Source organism: Camelus bactrianus, chromosome 32, assembly GCF_048773025.1.
Source record: "Camelus bactrianus isolate YW-2024 breed Bactrian camel chromosome 32, ASM4877302v1, whole genome shotgun sequence".
Lineage (NCBI taxonomy): Eukaryota > Metazoa > Chordata > Mammalia > Artiodactyla > Camelidae > Camelus > Camelus bactrianus.
This window is the reverse complement of record NC_133570.1, coordinates 18,741,314-18,756,818: the sequence shown is the minus strand read 5'-3', so window position 1 is coordinate 18,756,818 and position 15,505 is coordinate 18,741,314. Positions and strand designations below refer to the sequence as shown.

General features: G+C 39.5%; 1 protein-coding gene across 3 annotated transcripts in view; it reads left to right on the top strand.

The window, feature by feature from the left end:
- Positions 1 to 15,505, top strand: part of TTC28 (tetratricopeptide repeat domain 28) — a 478,119-nt gene that overhangs the window by 115,621 nt on the left and 346,993 nt on the right. Inside the window, exon 1 of one of the 3 annotated variants that reach the window (XM_074356733.1) lies at positions 8,989 to 10,226. The exons of the other annotated variants lie outside the window; for them this stretch is intronic. Coding sequence (XP_074212834.1) covers positions 10,200 to 10,226 — 27 coding nt within the window. The 5' untranslated portion in view covers positions 8,989 to 10,199. Of the gene's footprint in view, positions 1 to 8,988; positions 10,227 to 15,505 lie in introns of those variants that run through there. 3 annotated transcript variants of the gene reach the window in all.

Below are 15,505 nucleotides of genomic sequence, written 5' to 3'. Positions count from 1 at the left end.
ATTTGATTTTGTTCAGGAGGACTTTCTGAGGACTTGCTATTTAAAAAGAGACTTGAATATTGAGAAAGAATACCAATTCTGGAGGAAGAGAATTCCAGGCAGACATAACTGCAACCACTTAGGTCATGAAGGAAGCATAAGAAGGCCGGTCTGGCCACATCACAGTTAATGAGAGATGAGGGTAAAAGGCGAGGCTAGATGATGTGGGGCCTTGTAGGACATGGTAAAGTCTTTGTATTTTATTCTTTGTGCAAAGGGAAGCCTGAAGTGGGTTTCAGACATGAATGATCTGATTCACAGTATCAAAAGATCATTCTAGCTACACAGAGAGCTAGATCACAGGAAGGAAAGTGGAAGCTATTGTAATAGTCCAGTTGATATTAATGCCAACTGTGGCTAAGGAAGAAGGGGTATAGGTGATGCCAAGTGGCAGAACATGAGTTAGAATTTGTAGATAGAGAGCTGAGTACTTACTAATGAATTCGATGTTGAGGGTGAGGAAAGGAGCAGAATCCAAGGTAACTGTTAAGTTTTTGGTCTGAGCTGCTGGGTGAATGGCGATGCCATTAACTGAGATAAAGTAAGATTGAAGAAGGACCAGATTTTTGCAGGGAAATTAAGAGTATGGTTTTGGCTATGTAAGTCTGAGATGTCTGTTAGCCATTTTAGTGAAGATGTTGAGTAGGCAGTTATCTATACAAGTCTGGAGCTCAATAGAGAGGCAGGAATTTGAGGTATAAATATGGGAGTCATCAATTAAGAGATGGCATTTAGAGGCTTGAGACTAGGTGAGATCTGAGAGAGTACTTCTAGGCAGAAAAGAGGGCAGAAGACTGTGCCTTGGAGCTCTCCATCATACATACATGTTTGTTCATGCAAGACAATCTTGTAGCCTAATATAACCAAATCAAACGTCTCTGTGTGAGTCAGCTGTGGTTCTTAGTTGCAAGTAACAGAAAACAACTTGCTTTAATCAAAAGGTACTTGGATTTCTGCAGAATAGTGCCACAGTAACTGTTGTATCCTGGCTGCCAGAGCTGGAACCACTGCTGCTGGAGCTGTATGTTGTATATCATTATGAGCCCTTTGGCTCTGATAACCGGGTGTTGCCATTGCTACTGCCAGAGTAAATTCTCTCTGTCACCATTCCTTGTGTCACTTGCTTCACATTCAGACTTCTGGCAAAGAACGGAACCTAGGTGTTATGTCTTCATCCTGGCTATCAGGTGGTAGGGGAAGTAATTATCTGACCTTTTTGGTTTCTGTCATGAGAAACCTAGATTTCACCAAGATTCAGATAATGGAGAATTTTCCTAAAGCAGAGGATGGGAGTTCAGGTACCAGGGAGTTCAACAACCACCATAAACAAGTGTCCATTTTGTGAATAATCCATTTGGTTGCTTACAAATTCATTACAGAGTTAAGCAGCAAATCATTAGAATGCCTTCAAATGGACCTCAAGAATAATGTTTTATCTCTACTGACTTTCTTTTCTCATAGCCTGTTTCCTGCCCTGGGGTTGAAAAGAAGTTATCTTCCCCATGTTTCTTTTAACCATAGCCAGAGAAATAAAGCCTCATTTGGTTAAAAACACAACTAAATAAGCCCCAGTTCAAGCATCTTTCTTAAGTAAAACTTGACATATTAAAACACACACACACACGCACGCACGCACGCACTACCCCTGCACGTTCAGGCTCCCTTTAGGAAGGTTAATAAATCCAAAGCTGCATATTCTGTCCCAAATATTTGACTACTGAGTTTACGTCCAATAAATTCTATAAGTTTTAACTGAAGATGACATATGCTGAAAATTCTCCCCAACTGATAAATTATATAGCAGCAAAATTACACATGCTTTATGGCTATGGCTACCTGGTAGAGAGAAGTAATCAGATTGTAGCCCAGAATTTATATGAGAAATTTGCATCACAGTCATAGAAAGATAAGATAGAAGAATAATTGCTTACCAAAGAGATAAGAAAGCATTTCCAGGTTAGCACCCATGTCCTCTAATAAGCATCATTGGGAAATGATTGAATGCTAGACTTTTTCTTTGAGTGCTAGATTTTGTTGTTTTCCTCCAAAGAGTGTTGAACTTTGTTCTGACAGATAGTTACTTGTAGATTAAAGTTGCTTTTTTCAAGGTTTGTTTTTAAGCTTTATTAGGGTGAGTTTTCAGTATACTTTACTCCAGGCTAGTTTACCTCTTCTGTTAAGACATGACTTTTCTGAGGTCTCTACTGAATATCCCAGGTATTCCTTCCACTCTGGCTGTTGGAACTTGAAAGACTGGCAGCCCTAGAGAACTCTGACAATTGTTGAGCTTACAGCTTTCCTTTGCCTAGCCTCTTGGAGTTTCACCCTACATTGGACAACTTAGTACTTGGCCAAGACTCAACAAGATCTGTGTGTTGATTTCTGGAGCACCTTGTGTATGTAGCACCCTCAGAGTTCATCTTCTCCATTTCTCTACCCTGAATGTTCTTGCTACTTTGGCTTCCTCATACTCTGATCTCTGTCTCCTTCTCATTGTGCTCTGCTTGGGACCCTCTTCATGCTTTGTGATCCAGAAGGCGCCTCTGGGCAAAAATCCAGGGTGATCATAGGGGTTACCTCATTTGTTTTGCTTCTCTCAAGGTTCGTAGTACTGTGTGCATACTGTTGCCTGCAACAGTATGAAAACAGTATTTTTCCTGTATTTTATCCAGTTTTCTAGTTGTGTCAGATGAGTAAGCTTGGTCCCAGTTGCTATGTCATGAACAGAAGCATAAGTCCCATTAGAAAAATGGTTTGACCACTGAAATACGAGGGTTAGCTCTGGCAGTTTGTAGTCCTTAATATATAATCACTACAAAATCCATGGTTTGACAAAGAAAGAGAAAAAAAATGTAGGTTTAGCTTAGTAAAACAACAACAATGATAATACTAAACACATAGTATTATTTACAGAGTATATTATGTATGTGTATAATTACAGATATAGTTTAATCTTCCAACAGCCATATTTAGGTAGTTGCTGTTATTATCTCCATTTTACAGAGTTAGAAACTGAGGTACAGAAAAATGAAGTAACCCAAGGTCACATAGCTAACATATGATGGATCTAAGGTTTGAACCAGGCAGTATTTGCCAAATAAAAATTGCTGCCTCAGCAAACTAGGTAGGTCTCCCACCCATTCCACTGGCCATTGAGTTATGTTGTATTTAGAAATATAGATTCGCTCAGACTTGGTTCTGTTTTCTCTTTCTCTCTATTTTTATCTTCTTGCTCCAAACTCCATCCTTGGGACAGTCTTTTTTTTTTTTTTCCACCACCAAAAGCTTTGTGCATATCATCATTATGTGACTGACCTACACATCTCTTCATAGCTGTAGGTACAGATATATATCCTCAACTCTAGACCATACCTCCACCTGCCTACTGCATGTCCCTGGTGTATCTTTTACCACTCCCTCAGACTCTATAAGTTTCAAACTGAATTCAGTATCTACCTGTTTTTTTCTGTGATCCTTACCTTAGTGGGGTATCTCTTTCTCTAAAAGATGTTGAAAAATTTCTGGATCATCTTTAAAGTCTTCCCTCTCTGTCTCTTTCATGTAACAGGCCCTTAGGACCTTTTACTTGTAAACTTTCTCTCGAGAAGGTCCTTTTTCTGTTTCTACTGCCCTAATTCAAGGCCTCTTCATCCCTTATTGCCCTATTCTGACAGAAAATTATTTGACGTCCCTGTCTTGATTGTTCTCCTATTCTTTCCACCCTTCACAGGACTTCCAGAGTTAGCATAAAACTCAAATAGATTTTGCCAATACCTTGATTAAAATCCTGGGCTGCTCATCACTGTGTTCTAAGTCAGGAGTTAAGAACAAGGTCTTGGAGTCTGACTGACTTGTATTTCCTTTCAACCACTTTCTAGCCGTGATTATTTGGGAATTTACTCAACTCTTTATCTTTAATTTCCTTGTCTGTAAAATGGGCATGATAATAGTTCCTCCTTGTAAAGGTGTTAGGATGAATCAGTGAATAAAAGAACTATATAAAAGAATTTAATGCTTGGCACATACTCAGTAAATGAGATTTATTATTATTAGTTTTAAGGTAATAGCATTCACAGCCCTCTACCTTTTAATTCCACTTCACCTTGCCTTGTGTTAAATGTCTCAGATCTATTAGATGACATGCTAATAATATGGCCCATGTTCATACCTTCATGTTTTGGCTCATGCTCTATTCTTTCAATCTGGAACACTCCTCCTTAAAACTTGTCTCTCCTTGTTGAAGGGATACTGTACCACCTGTCCTGTAAAATCTTCCTTAGTTACCACAGTCAGAATTAATTACTCTTTGAGGCTCCCATAGTCTTAGTGAGATACTATGCCATTAATTATTCCATTCTTCTGGTACTTAGCTTGGGCTAAGAGCATGGGCTTTTAAGAGTCAAATGAATGGCAAGATCAGTAAGGGTTAGCTGCTCGTGTTGTTATTTTTATTGGTTGTGTACCTGTCTTCTCCTTCAGCCTCCACCAGACTGCTCTGTCCTCAAAGACAAAAGCCCTCTGATTTATTTTTATCTCCCCTCACAGTACCTAGTACAGCCCCTTGTATATAAAGAGCACTCAGTCAATTTGTGTTGACTTTAAAGGATTGGGCTTCAGCCTCTCTGACATTGCCTGATGTAGTGGAAGGAAGTGATGTGGGTAAGGTTAGAGGTGATTCTCTCTGGATGTTGTGGAGCAGTTTCCCTCCCAAGGAATGAGCACATGGTCCTGCATCAGCTTGGCTGTGTGGCAGAATTTGTACTGTGACAGGTTATTTTAGTTTTCTTTTTTTTTTTTTTTTATCAAAGCAAGGCCCTTAATATTCTGAAAGCACGCAATTGTGTGAAATATTACTAACAAGGTCAAATTTTTTGGTCTCAGATACACTTCTGCCTTTGTCCCTTTGCTTTCCTAACATCTCTTTAGACACTTGAAAATAATTTAGAGGTCTTTAGGAAAATTAATATATTTTCCAAGTACTGTTTAACATCGAGTTTAATATTTTACTTCCAAAGCACAACAAATGTAAATAAGTATGAGACTAGCTTTTCCAGGCATTTACCCTGTGATCAATGTCAGACGTATCACTCTTTAGGAAATCTTGAAGAAATTCACAACAGAGGAAAAAGTATATTTTCTCCATTCATTTCCTCTTTTTTGCTTTTGTTCCGATTTGAATAGACACGTAGTTATTGAGGAAAATACCACTTTAATAGACTGTTTTATAGTATCTGCTTTTAAGGAAGTGATTTGCAAAGTGCTGTGTTAAAAAATAGAGTTGTAAAAATGCCTTTTAGTGACTGCAGATCTAAGAAATTATGTTCTTACCATTTGACTTTAGATCTTTGAAACAATAAGGTAAGTTACAATATTTTGAACTGTGTTAGCTTCGTAGTTCTATATAAGAAATTCCTAATGGACAAAGTACATTGGTATAATGGTAATTCTATAAATATTTCAGGTATAATTACTGAGTCTCTTTGGATTAAGCAAAATAAAGAAGTAAAGACACAAAGGAAAAATAATATGATTTAAGATAGTATTCATAATTAAAGGCTTCTAGGTAATGGTCCTCTTTTGAGTGGTACCTATTAAATGAAAGCTGAAACACTCAGGAGTGTTCTTCCCCTGTTGAGGGGAAGAAATGCCATACAAATAAGTGACCCAAAGGAAATATACCTAAAAAATTAAAAAACAGTTATTTAAAACCTTTTTATCACTTTGAAGTTTTAGATTGTCTTTCTATCAAAATATAAATATGTTTTCTCTCTTTCCTTTCATGGTACAGTCCACTTTTCTGACTCCTTCTCTTCCAATTTAAGTAACTTTGTCCTTTATTAATCCAATAACATCTGAGCATGGGAGAGTGCTCTTCAGTCACAGACCACGTGTGGTATGCATATGGATTCACAGATGCCTGCAGAAAACCACTCCATAGATTGGGAACCATGTAGGTCTCTTAATTTACATATGGGAAAGTGAAGCTTTGAGTGGTTTAAGTCAGCAGTCACAAATTATGACTTGCAGATGGAATTTGGACCTACAGGCATGTTTTGTTTGGCCTGTTAGGATGCTTTAAAAGTTTTGAGCAAACAGTTAAAAATCAGGAAATGTTTAGCTTCTCGTGAAAATTTAGACGCTCTGGCACCATTAGACTGATATTCCTGTGTGACATCAATTGATTAGCGTTATGTAGCAACTACCTCTTTTACATGATTTATCTATCTACAGATTTATAATCTTTAGAATTTTTTTATCTTATACCTGATTCTTTCATTTATTCATGTCACCTGCCTTACCCTTCTAACAATTTTTGTTATATAGCAAGTCAGAGGCAGAGTGAAAAATAGAAACTTTTATCTTGACCCCTAAGCAATTTTTGGTTCCGGCCCCCATCGCTCAGGCATTGGTTTATAAGCCCTGGTACTAGTCCTTCCATTGCCACTGACTTGCCATGTGGTATTGAACAAGTAACTTAATTCCTCTAAATTTATTTTGCTATCTGTCAAATGGTCATTATAAGCATTTTAATTATGCATGTAGTTAAAAAAATCTAAAGGCTCATAAACAAAACAGCCTCATAAAATCATAGTTAATATTTTGTTTTATTTGATTGCTTAAAAATGCTGTTTTAACTATGCCCCCTGACTACTGTTAGTACCTTTAATGCCCTGCATTCTACAGCAGGATAAAGTCCAAATTTCTTTGCCTCACAGTGTTCCCTACTGTTTAGTTTCAACATACCTTGCCAAACTATTTTTTACTTCATATGGAACGGAATGGAATTTCACCCATTCATCATGCAATCTCCACCCTCCACCTCCTGCCCCCCCACCCCCATTTATTCTTTTGTCCCATGAATATTAAACACATCCGCTGTGCCAAGCACTGTGCTGGGCACTGGGGATTACAAAGCTGAACAAGACAAAGTTTCTACCTCTAACATTCTCATACTTAAGCCATATCTCTTAGGCAGGTCAATGTATTTTATACCTTGAATACATCTTACATGGGCTTGCCTCCTTGGCTCACATTATTCTCCTTTTTCTCTTTCTTTCATTGCTTTATTCAACAAATATTTATTGATTGCTTACTGTGTCCAGCATCGTTCTCTGGGTGTTGATATTACAGCAAAGTCCCTGTTCCCTTGGAATTTATATTCCTGTGGGATAAATAAGATATTAATTAAATAAAATATATGTCATAAGGGCTATGAAGTAAATGTGGCAGGGTGAGGAAGATAGAAGGTAACAGTGTGTGGGTCATGGTGCTATTACTTTAGAAGGGATGATGACAGACAGCCTTTCTAATATGATATTTGAGCTGAAGGAACTAAGGGAGGGATCCAAGAGGGTTTCTGGAAGAAAAGTGATTCAGGCAGAGGGTGCAAGACGTATATGCTTGACATGTTCAAGGGACAGTGAGGTGGCCAGTATAGCAGGGGCTAAGTAAGGCAGTGGGAGGTGGGTAAGAGATGAGTTCTGAGAGGTAGAATGGGTCCAGATCCTGACAGGCATTACTGGCCATGGTAAGCACTGTGGCTTTTGGCTCTAGAAACAATGAGTTATATCTCTTCTGAATGTCTACTTCACATTCCTTCGTGACACCTTCCTTGGCTTGCCCTGTATACAATGATTTTTCCTTCTAACTCCTGGAACGCTATTGACCACGTAACTCATTTGTTTAACTGTCCAAGGCAGTGTCTTGCAATGTCTTACAGGTCTTCAGTTCTGTGCTTACTTCTTTGTAACTTCTTCTAGCATAGGGACTTAGTTTTATACCTTTCTGTCCTACATGATGCTTTGAACCTAGTTGGGACTTAATATATATCTGTTTTGTGAGGTTCTGACCACAGATGTCAGCAGTAGGAATCTGAAAGCAATGTCTAAGAAAGAAGTGAAAAGAGTTGGTGATAGATTAGGCATGAGGAATGATATTAATTAAGGTTTTGGTTTGTGATCCTGGAAGAATAACAGTGCTATGGACAGATATGAGAAAGTTGGGAAGAGAAACTGATTTGGGGGTAGATTGATCAATTTGGTTTGGAATGTATTGAACTTTTCATGTTAGTAGGATATCCAGGTTAAGCTGTGCAGAATGATTTGGATATGTCAGAACATATATAGAGTATTGGTATTATGGTGACTGCTGCCTGTAATATGTAATTTCAAGAGCAAGGATAGCCTCTTATTCATATTTCTAGTGCCTGGAACAGGGGTTGGCAAATTATAGGTGATTAAGTCATAAGCACTTAATAGTTTTATTGGGAAGAGAGGTAAGGTTGGTGTGATGTATGATGCATGTAGTGGAAAGGGCATAGGCTCTGGAGTCAGGTCACCATGGTTCTGAATTCCAGCCCCGCCACCTTCTATGTGTTGTGGTCTTAGTTAAGCAAGTGACCCCTCTGAATCTCAGTGTCCTCATCTAAAAAATTGAACAATAAGACTTTGCTTCTATGAGATAATGAATGTAGGCATAGGTCCTGGCACAGAGCAGTGGCTCAAGAACTAGTATGTATTCTTTCAGCTACAATTGTTAATATTATTATGTTTTAAAAGATAATGATTTCATAATTAAATTTCAGACTCTTGTGGTTAGAAAAAAACCTCAAAAGTAACTTGTTTTAGTTAACTGTTTTGGGTATTTCAATGATAGATATTTATATCTGATATAGTTAGTGTCCAATCTGCATATCATCACCCACATCAGCCAGTCTCACCAATGCATTATAGAAGTCAGAGCTGTAAGTTAAACATCGGAACATTGGACTGATAGTACATCAGTTACTGTTATTATGTACATCAGGTAGTATTCTAGTAGCGTACACTGCTCATTACTTCCCAGCTATCAGAGTAGCCTCCTGGGGGTGGGGGTGGGGGTGGGCGGGGCAAGAATTGATAGACATGTTGGATGACAAGTAATAGAATTCACAGTATTTTGTGTTTTGGAGATGTGTCTCCTTAAATAGGGTGGAATCATTTTACATAAACTGAATGAAACTCAATCTCTATAGCAATAAATAAAATTAAATTAAATAAATAAAATAAAATAAAATTAATGCTAGATTTAGAGAAGCAGAGTGTATTCTTGATTGAAATTTTTATCTTGTCAGATAACTTAAATCTTTTTCCTTCAAATCACACTTTTAGATTTTATAGCCTTTTGGTCTAAGAAACCTCCTCTATTCCTTTTTTCTCTTGGTATAATGCACAAATCTACATCTTTTGAAATTGCTTCCTGATTCTATAGGTCTCTTTGACTGATTCCTTGGGAGCTATTGGATGGCTCTGAAACTGTATGCATTACTTTTTGCTTTGGAACAGATGTCGTGGCACTAAGACCCAGAAACCGTTTGCTCTGTGTGGCTGGAGCTGGGCAGGCTGCGCTCGCACTGAAGGGAAGGAAGTCATTAGTGCAGACTGAGCTGTGGAGTTGGGTTCTTGCAGGATTTCCTTCCAGCCTTTTCCCACTAAGGTTCTTGGGAATTAAAAAAAAAAAAATCTAAACACACAAACCAAGTTTTCCTATTTACAGTGTTCAGGGAAGGTAGGCATTTTGGGAAGGGCTGATCCTTTCCCCAGGTTATCCAAGAAGGAAGAGAAAACAGCGTAAAGAAGCTCTGATTACAGATCTTTGGAATTTTCTTTGCTAAATTTTACAAACGACAAATACACCCAGAATTTTGGGAATTGCTCCAGGCTGCGCGTGAGGGTTTGATCGCTTGTCTAATCTTTTTCTGAGAAGAGGAGAATTCGCCAAAAAGGGTTTGGATGGCAGGAGCCCGGCTGGGTTTCTGCAGCAGCCCGTGTTCTCCGTCTCTTCTCTGAGGGAGGGTCTCTGCCGCCGGCTTGGAGACCCCCTGCCGCAGGCTCCTTTTGCAGGCACTGGCCCGGGGGGGAAAATGCTCCGCCCTGGCAGGAGTACACCGGTTGCTGCTGGGACTTCCTAGCCCGCTGGGAAGTGTTTTCGTGGTTTGGGGATACTTTCCATTGAACTGAAGGCGAAAAGACTGGACTCTGCAGGGCTTTCCCCTTTGCAGTGAATATGGGAAAGAATTAGGGGGTGGGAGGGAGGCAGCATGACTTGCAGTCGCCGCTGCCCTGCATCTGCCCCCAGCCCCCAGCCCGCATCTTGATGTTCCACGTATCGGCTGTACAAATATGATGAAATGGCAGCCCCGGAAGAAGGTAAGTGTCCCCTCGTGGGGACGGGGCCCTGATGCTCGACCCAGGGAGTGGTGACAGGGGGCGGTTGCCCTCGGGTCCCTCCAACCCTTCCGTAGTTTGCTGGGCGGGCAGGTCCAAGCAGCTCTGTCTCTTTAGGGACTTAGGCCAGTCCCTTAAGAATGAGTTGCCAAGTCTGGTCTGCGTCCGCTGCCCCTTAAGTTTTTCCTTCTTGGTATGCTCGTACTGGGGTTGGGTGGGTGGGTGGGGGTGACAGCTTAGAAACATCCCTTTGCTTTAGAAGCCCTCTGGAGCGACCAACACGATTAGCTTTGCAGGAGCCAGTCAAGAGCTGCCAGGGTCTAAGGACTCGGTGGTGCCTCGTCTCCAGGGGGCCGTTTGGGGTTGTACCCCCGACACATTCCAGTGTCCCCGCAGGTGGGTGTTGTAGCACCTACTTCCCCAAGGGGTTAATAGGCTCTGGGCCTCTGGCAGCCGCTTCCCCAGGGCCCCGCTGGGGGGCGAGCATCCCCAGCACAATCGCCCCACAGTTGATTCCTAGGCAGCCGGGCCGCGCGGGGCCTCCTGCCGGAGAGCCTGGGGCCCGGCGGGGCCGAGCCTTCCGCCCGCGGGGCTCCCAGGCGGCCGCGTGGGCCCGCTCGAGTGCACACGCCGGCCATTGTCACGGGTGTGTGTCTGTGCGTGTCAGCGTGCACGGGCATGTGTGCATCGATCGTGGGGAAGAGGGGGAGGGGGCACTTTGCTTTTTGCGAGATTATTTCCTAATATGGCTCCTTTGTTGAGAACTCAAGAAAAAAAAAATCCAGCGGTTCTATCAAAATAAATTGCTATTGGTTCTAGAAATAACGTTTCTAAATGTGGGACTGGTCGCTACCCCAGGACGTTCAGGGAGAAAGACAGCTTTCTTCAAGTTGTTGGCGGCTGTAGCTTTGGCTAGGGGTCCCTTTTGCTAACTTGTCTGACTAGTGCTGTTGGGTGAACCCAGTGGTTCACTGCATAGCAGGACTTTTGCCTCTCCTCCTCCTTCAAATACCTCATTTGGCCGTGGTTTTTATTGACATTCTTCTGACGGAAAACATAGCGAACTGAATGTACTGTGCCCCTCCCCAACGGTGACCTGCCTCTGTTAGCAGCTGCCTGGTGTTTTACTTGAACTAGCTAAACTGACTCTTTCTTTGTGGCGTGATGTGTGTGATACCATGTTTTACATCAGAGCTGAAATAGAAATCATGTGTGAAATGCACGAGAAGATATTGTGCATTTGTTTTATTGCTGGAAAATCTAACAAACCCTGCTTCAGCACAGCCTGGTGAATTGAAAGGTTTTCTTTGATATCTAATTTGCTATCTGAAATGAAGTCATTTCTACCTCATTCTGAAGTCAAAATCTCTCAGATATTAGTTCTCATCATAGAGCTTCTTTCAGTGAGATTGGTTTCACTTATTTTAGTTAAGAGATGGGTGTTATCTCCCCCTACCACCCATAAAAATCAGTTAGGCTGAGGAAAACCCATAGAAGAAACCATATAATTAAGCAATTTAAGCAGATACTGTGTATTCCTAAAGACCTCCCCCCAGTTTCTTCTGTATTTGTAAACTGCATATTTATGAGTACTTTTAAGATGTGTGCAAACTATGCATTCATAAATGTCTGTTTTTTCTATTTTACCCAGTATGCAGTAACTCATGTGGTTATGTCTGTGGAAACCCCTCTGGGTACTGGTATTGCTTGAACCACGGAAGTATTATTCTTGGCAGTCAGGTGGATTTCTGGACTCTGGAAGATTCTGTTTCAAGTGTTAGGATTCACTCTGCTGTATTTACTCACTCTGTGATGCTTAAATTGCTATACCAGAAGGTTGTATTTATTCGCTGTATTCATAATCCCAAATCATCATGTTATAAATATCCAGATATAATTCTGCAGAGTTCATAGAAGATTAAAAAATAAGCTGAGCCATCAAATACTGTATGATTATTTGGTGGTGGCTTGAGAACAATTCTTGCTTCTTCTACACTGGAAATGGAAGCTTCCTTGGAAGAATAATTCAACTCTGGTAGAGCACCAATAAGTCTTTGCAAATATTAGGTTTATTATTATTTTTTACTCCTGCAAGTATAGTCCTATGATCAGATCATTGCTGTGGTTTCTGGCAGGGTCTGCTTATACATTTGTAGTGGTACAGTCATATGCCATGTGTTTTGCCAAACTATTTCATAAAAACCATTTACACTACAGATGAAAAGTGATACTGCACTGATGTGATTTTAACAAAGCTAGGAAGATCATCCATAGACTGCTGCCCCAAGCAGCGTTCGCTATAACTGGGCTTCATGACTAGGATTGTTGGTAACTTGCTATCATGGTGCCCTGTCAGCCACTACAGTGCTTGCTTTTGTAAACTCTGGGCTCACTGTAAGAGAATGACCATAGGTTCTAGGTTTCTTTGTTTCTAATTTAGCGTGCAGCTAGGGTACATGATTGAAGGGGAGCTCATTACTCTTCTTTTCCCTGCTTGTTTGCTGGGTTTAACTAAATACGAAAATTCAAGATGTGGGCTCTGGAGTATTCAGTTAGGGTCTGCTACCTTTTCACAAAGAAACCACCAGAAGATGATTAATCATGTTCCACCCTCAGGACCAGTGAGGAGCTTAGTTAGTCATAACTTTCCTTTCTTACTTCTGGGTATTACCCTCAAGATGCTCTTCTCTCCCCTTCTTGAGGAAATGCAGTGATTTTATCTACCTCTGAATTCCTGGAGCTTTTAGAATCTATGCCCTTTTATGCTGATTGTCTTTTACTGATAGTAACCATTTTTTATCTTAGCCTCTCAATTACACTTCATGTTCCTTGAGTTCAGGAACCATATTTCACGTCTCTTGATTGATACCAAGGATGATACAGTTGTTCAATAAAAATTTATTTGATGTAAAAGTAAATAAGAACTATTTCCTTGTAAAACTTGTATTTCTAGGGTGGTATAAACTTCAAAATATTTCAGTTGAGTCATAGATATTAGACTATAGTGGATTATTAAAGAAAAGTAGAATATTTTGGCACTCCTTTAAAAATTAAAAAAAAATTTAATTCAATTTTTAAAGGTTACTTTCCATTTACAGGTATTACAGAGTATTGACTGTATTCCCTGTGTTGCACAGTGTATTCTTGGGCCGATCTTACACCCAGTAGTTTGTTCCTTTCATTCTCCAACCCCTATACTGCCCCTACCTCCACCCTCCTCCACTGGTAACCACTAGTTTGTTCTCCATATCTGCGAATCTGCTTCTTTTTTGTTACATTCACTAATTTGTGTTATTTTTAAGATTCCGTATGTAAATGATATCACACAATATTTGTCTTTCTCTGACTTATTTTTATCACTTCTAATCTTTTATAGACAATGTCAGGGAGGGGGCAGCTATATTTTCCAGACAGTCCCCATGGCAGTCCTTGTTAAGATGCACTACCAAGCTCTATCGACCAGGCTTCTGATCCGCTACCATGATCCTTTTATTAACATAACCTTACTGGCCTGGCAAAATATACTTTCCCCTGCTTTCACATTAAGAGGCTATCATGCAGCACATTATTTTTATCTTGTATTTGTAGATATGATAGTAATTAAAATGCTCATCTCACAGGAACATGTTTGTTTACAATTCTGAAGTGATTTTTGCTCTTTAAAATCCAAGGATTAGTATCAGATAACACTGTGTAAATAAGACTGCAGTCAAAACCTTCAGGAAAGCTGCTTCTGATTGGATTTTTTCATTGCTTATCTAATGTTACTTTACTGTTCACACATAATAAAAGATCATTAATAGGAATATGTCACATAAGCTACATTAATTATGTCATCTGAGAATCATATGATGTATTTATCTTGTTATACTTGTTACATTAATATAATGTGAGTTTGGCTTCTTAAATGACTTCTCTGTTAGAGCTTTATTTAAAAAGCTTATTTGTAGACAGAGAATACAGACTTGTGGTTGCCCGGAGGGGGCGGAGGGTGGGAAGGGATAGACTGGGATTTCAAAATTGTAGAATAGGTAAACAAGATTATACTGTATAGCACAGGGAAATATACACAAAATGTTATGGTAGCTCATAGAGAAAAAAATGTGACAATGAGTGTGTATATGTCCATGTATGACTGAAAAATTGTGCTGAACACTGGAATTTGACACAACATTGTAAAATGATTATAAATCAATAAAAAATGTTAAAAAAATAAAATTAAATTAAAAAAATAAAAAGCTTATTTGGAAGCTCACTCGTAAGGATTGCATCCTGTAAATTTGTGTCTTGGAGTAGTTTATTAGTTTTACAAAAGAGTATATTCCAAGTCCCTGCACTTTTTGTATGATAAAGCATTTTGTTTCTGGATTAAAAAGCTAAGTCTCAAAATTTAATATAGCTATACTAAATTACTTAGTTACCTGCTTGAGTACAGTGCTAATTGATATTATTATATTATTCATTGTGGACCACAGTTGGTTTATAATATAAAATAAGGCTTAAAAATGAGCATTGTGGACAAGAGTAGTTTTAACGAGAAGCCTTAGAAATTTCATGATAGAGGGCTTTCTGCAAATGTATTCTACAACCATTCCCAGAGCAGTGCAACCTAGAGACCCAGGTTTTGGATCTGGCAGTTCTCATGACTTGTGTCCTTGGGCATGTCATTTAATCTTTCACATCTGGCTCCCCACTGCTGTAGTTTAGCCCCCTCAAGTTATCACTTGCTTTATCTGTATCTTATGGCATCCTAATGGTTTTTTCTTTTTCTTGTCTCTTTTTTCCTCTAGTTTTCCCCTCTTATTTCTTCTGGAGTAATTGTTTTAAAAAATACATGTACTATTCACCTTCTTATAACCCTGCCATGTTTTTTCATTATCTAGTAGAGGTCTCCAAAGTGGTGTGAGCATGCCTTGGGCTAGGGACTGTTTGCAAGAAAATAACTGGGTTATGGGGAGACATGAGAACTTCTGTTTTTTTATTTTAAAAGAATAAGAAATAAATTAAACTTTACTCTTTCAGTATGGCTTGCCACTTGTGCCCTCATTTGTTCAGAGACCACAAGTGGTTCTTAGTGGTGCCTGCTTATTGTTCATGCCAGTCATTTGTTCTCCTTCAGTGTGCTGTGGTGTACTGTAATTTCCATCATAAAAGATCTTTCCTTAAGTGATTAATTTTATTAGAAAGAAGAAAAAGGAGAATGTAGTGCAGGTTATATAGCCTAGGGATGAAGAGGATGGGCTCTGAAGCTAGACTGCCTG